Below are 2,799 nucleotides of genomic sequence, written 5' to 3'. Positions count from 1 at the left end.
CACCTGCTGCTACTGTGGACACAGACAGACAGGGAGCATGGCTCCAGCCAGGCAGGGGGCATGGCTCCAGCCCAAAATACAATCTGACTGGCCATGTGCCATACCTTTCTATCAGCTTCTGGCTGGCCCCACGCTACCCCACCCACTCCTCTGTCAGTGTTTGGCTGGCCGCACACCACCCCCCACCCTTCCATGTCTGGTGTGCCATGGTGCTTATTTAGGTAAGTGTGCCATGGGGCAAAAAAGGTTGGGATGCGCTGAACTAGGCAAAGTTATGCCTATGTTGTACTATGGGCATTCCCCATGCTTCTGGGCTTTGCTGGTTGCCTCCACCCCCCATTTTCTGCTACAAGTGTTAGAGTTTTTAAGCCTTCCTCAGAAGCATTGGGTGTTGGCTGCAACCAAGGCTGGGGATTTTGACTGGGGTGGGTCAATGCTCCTGCTGGGTCTTAAAATCCTGAGGTTTCTTAGGGTCAGAACAACCACCATATTTGGGATCAGGAAGACATTTTACCCCATGGTCAGACTGACATGGAATGTGCGGAATTTTGCCTTCCTCTGTAGCGCAGCGGGGGGGAGGGAGGAGGGCAGGGACATGGTGGTCTCGTCCTGGGATCTCCTGAGTGTATATTAACAACCTTTACAGCAGCAGAACATTGACCGTCATGGTCCCCCTCCTTTATCTGTGGCAAGTTAGGGTGTTATGTCTTGTGTTCTGTCAAGGTTGACTATGTACTTTTGCTAGGAAGTTAGACATTGGATTTGTATACAATGGTTTGGATAGGAATAATCCTACCTGAGGCAGAGGGTTGGACTAGACAACCTATGGAGGTCCCTTCTAGCCCTACTTCTCTAAGATTTGTGACTTCTCTATGACACATGACTCATTCAGGTGTGGACTCACTTCTAGCTAGCTCAAAAGTTGCTGCAGGACACTATTGCACTGTGTTGACCTGACCAGGCTGTGTGGAGAAGGACACAAGGTAGAAGGATGGGAAGGGAAGGAGTAAACTGGGACACAAAATCTAGTGAGCAACTGATTAAATGGAAAGAAATTAAATGGGAGTGGGAGTGTGACTGGGACTGAACTGGGCAAGGAGAATGTGTCCAGGAGACAGGGGAATCAGAGACTGGGACTAAGATGGGGCAGTAAAACTGGGACTACGATGGAGCAGTAAAACAGACATTAAGAATGGAACACATTTGTTGAGAGGCAACACTGAGATCACAGGAGAACTCAGGGTACCAAGGAGAACTGTGATATGTTGGGCAAAGAGATGCCAAGATGATATCAGGAAAGAAGAAGACAGATTGCAGAGGGAGCCAGGGAACCAATGTAGTGCTGGGGAGAGTCAGAGAGATACAAATAAATGGTCATTCTGAATTTTCTTTTTTTTAAAGCAAGGGGAAAATCTATACAAAAAGAAGTTGCACAACAATGGCTGCAGAAATGCTCATCTACTTGCCAAAAATGACTCATCTAAATTCCACAAAACTTCATTTCCATCCAAGGATGCCTAACTAATTGTACAAGCATTTCTCTAACTTAGGGTGTGCAATTTAGGATGCATGTTTGTAAGTGGATTTCTTGTATATGCAAAAGTAGCTTTTTAAAAGTATTAGTTCCCACATGCTTATGCAATACATTTCACGATAATTCTTAAACACATGTATTTACAAATATACATAACTACCTCTTGGATCTGTAAGTCTGTATTGACCAGTCTTTTCATACCATTTAAAACAGCATATAATGGTGCATTTCCAAACCTATAAAACAATGTAAAGATTAATGATGAAGCAAGGGAACTAGATAATATTTGGATAAACGTTACATTCACCTTTACGAACATTCCTCTCAAGCTTAGTTATTTTTGATGTTGAACTGTTGCCTAAATTAATTTTAAAATCTGAGAGTATTTCTTGCTAAAAAGTGGGAGGAGAACCCAGTACATTTTAAACAAGTATGCAGGATGAAAGGAACTTAAATGTAAATCATACTCTTTTATAAAACGTTTGATTTCTCTTCCTTGGTAAGAACACAACATTCATTTAAATTATCTAAGAACTGCAAACATTATCAGATTACAAAAATTAAAAATTAGGCTGGCTGGTAAAGGATAACACAATACATTAATCTATTACTAATCATATGCCAGTATCAGGTGCACAAGTTTGAAAAAGAAAGAGGAGCATCAAAGTAGTGAATTGGAGTCACTGGTAGCATCTACACATGACACTACGTCACCATAGCAATGTGCTACAGCGACGTAACCTCTGCAGGCAAAAACGGTGATGCCACAACTATATTGCCATAGTGATGCACTCCCTTGTTATAGTGCATTGCTATGGCAACACAGTGCCTAAAAATAACTATTCACAGCATGCATGGTACAGTACAGACTGTTACTGTGCAGTTTTTTAGTATTTCCAAAAGGAAGCACCATGAACGGCACGTCCCCTGGTGGCTTGGGGTGGGCATGGCTGCACTGGCAGGGGCGGCGATGGAAGCACAGCAACAGTAAGCACGGAGCTTCCACAGACACCACCAGCACTGTCACCGGCAGGGGGAGTGACGATATTGGCAGTGATGACAGTGGCCAGGGGTGATTATGGACTGCCCACAGATGCTGCCAGTCGTGTTGGCAGTGGGGTGGCAAGTGGTGACCACCTGCAGACACTGTCAACGGCAGCTTTTTGCAGGGGGTACACTGCCATGCTCAGGGGGTGCACATACCCTCTATGCAGCACTGGTCATGCCGCAGTTGGAGTACTGTGTCCAGTTCTGGGCACTGCACT

General features: G+C 44.8%; 1 protein-coding gene across 3 annotated transcripts in view; it reads right to left on the bottom strand.

The window, feature by feature from the left end:
• The window catches only part of LVRN (laeverin), a 67,851-nt gene that overhangs the window by 6,220 nt on the left and 58,832 nt on the right, over positions 1–2,799 (bottom strand). For all 3 annotated transcript variants that reach the window (XM_019516991.1, XM_019516992.1, XM_019516993.1), the window contains one exon: positions 1,695–1,770. In XM_019516991.1, the coding sequence (XP_019372536.1) occupies positions 1,695–1,770 (76 nt within the window). Of the gene's footprint in view, positions 1–1,694; positions 1,771–2,799 lie in introns of those variants that run through there.

This window comes from Gavialis gangeticus, unplaced genomic scaffold, assembly GCF_001723915.1.
Source record: "Gavialis gangeticus isolate Ggan-Ray unplaced genomic scaffold, GavGan_comp1, whole genome shotgun sequence".
In the NCBI taxonomy this organism is placed as follows: Eukaryota; Metazoa; Chordata; order Crocodylia; family Gavialidae; genus Gavialis; species Gavialis gangeticus.
Note: the sequence above shows the minus strand (reverse complement) of the source record. Positions and strands in the feature narration are given on the sequence as shown.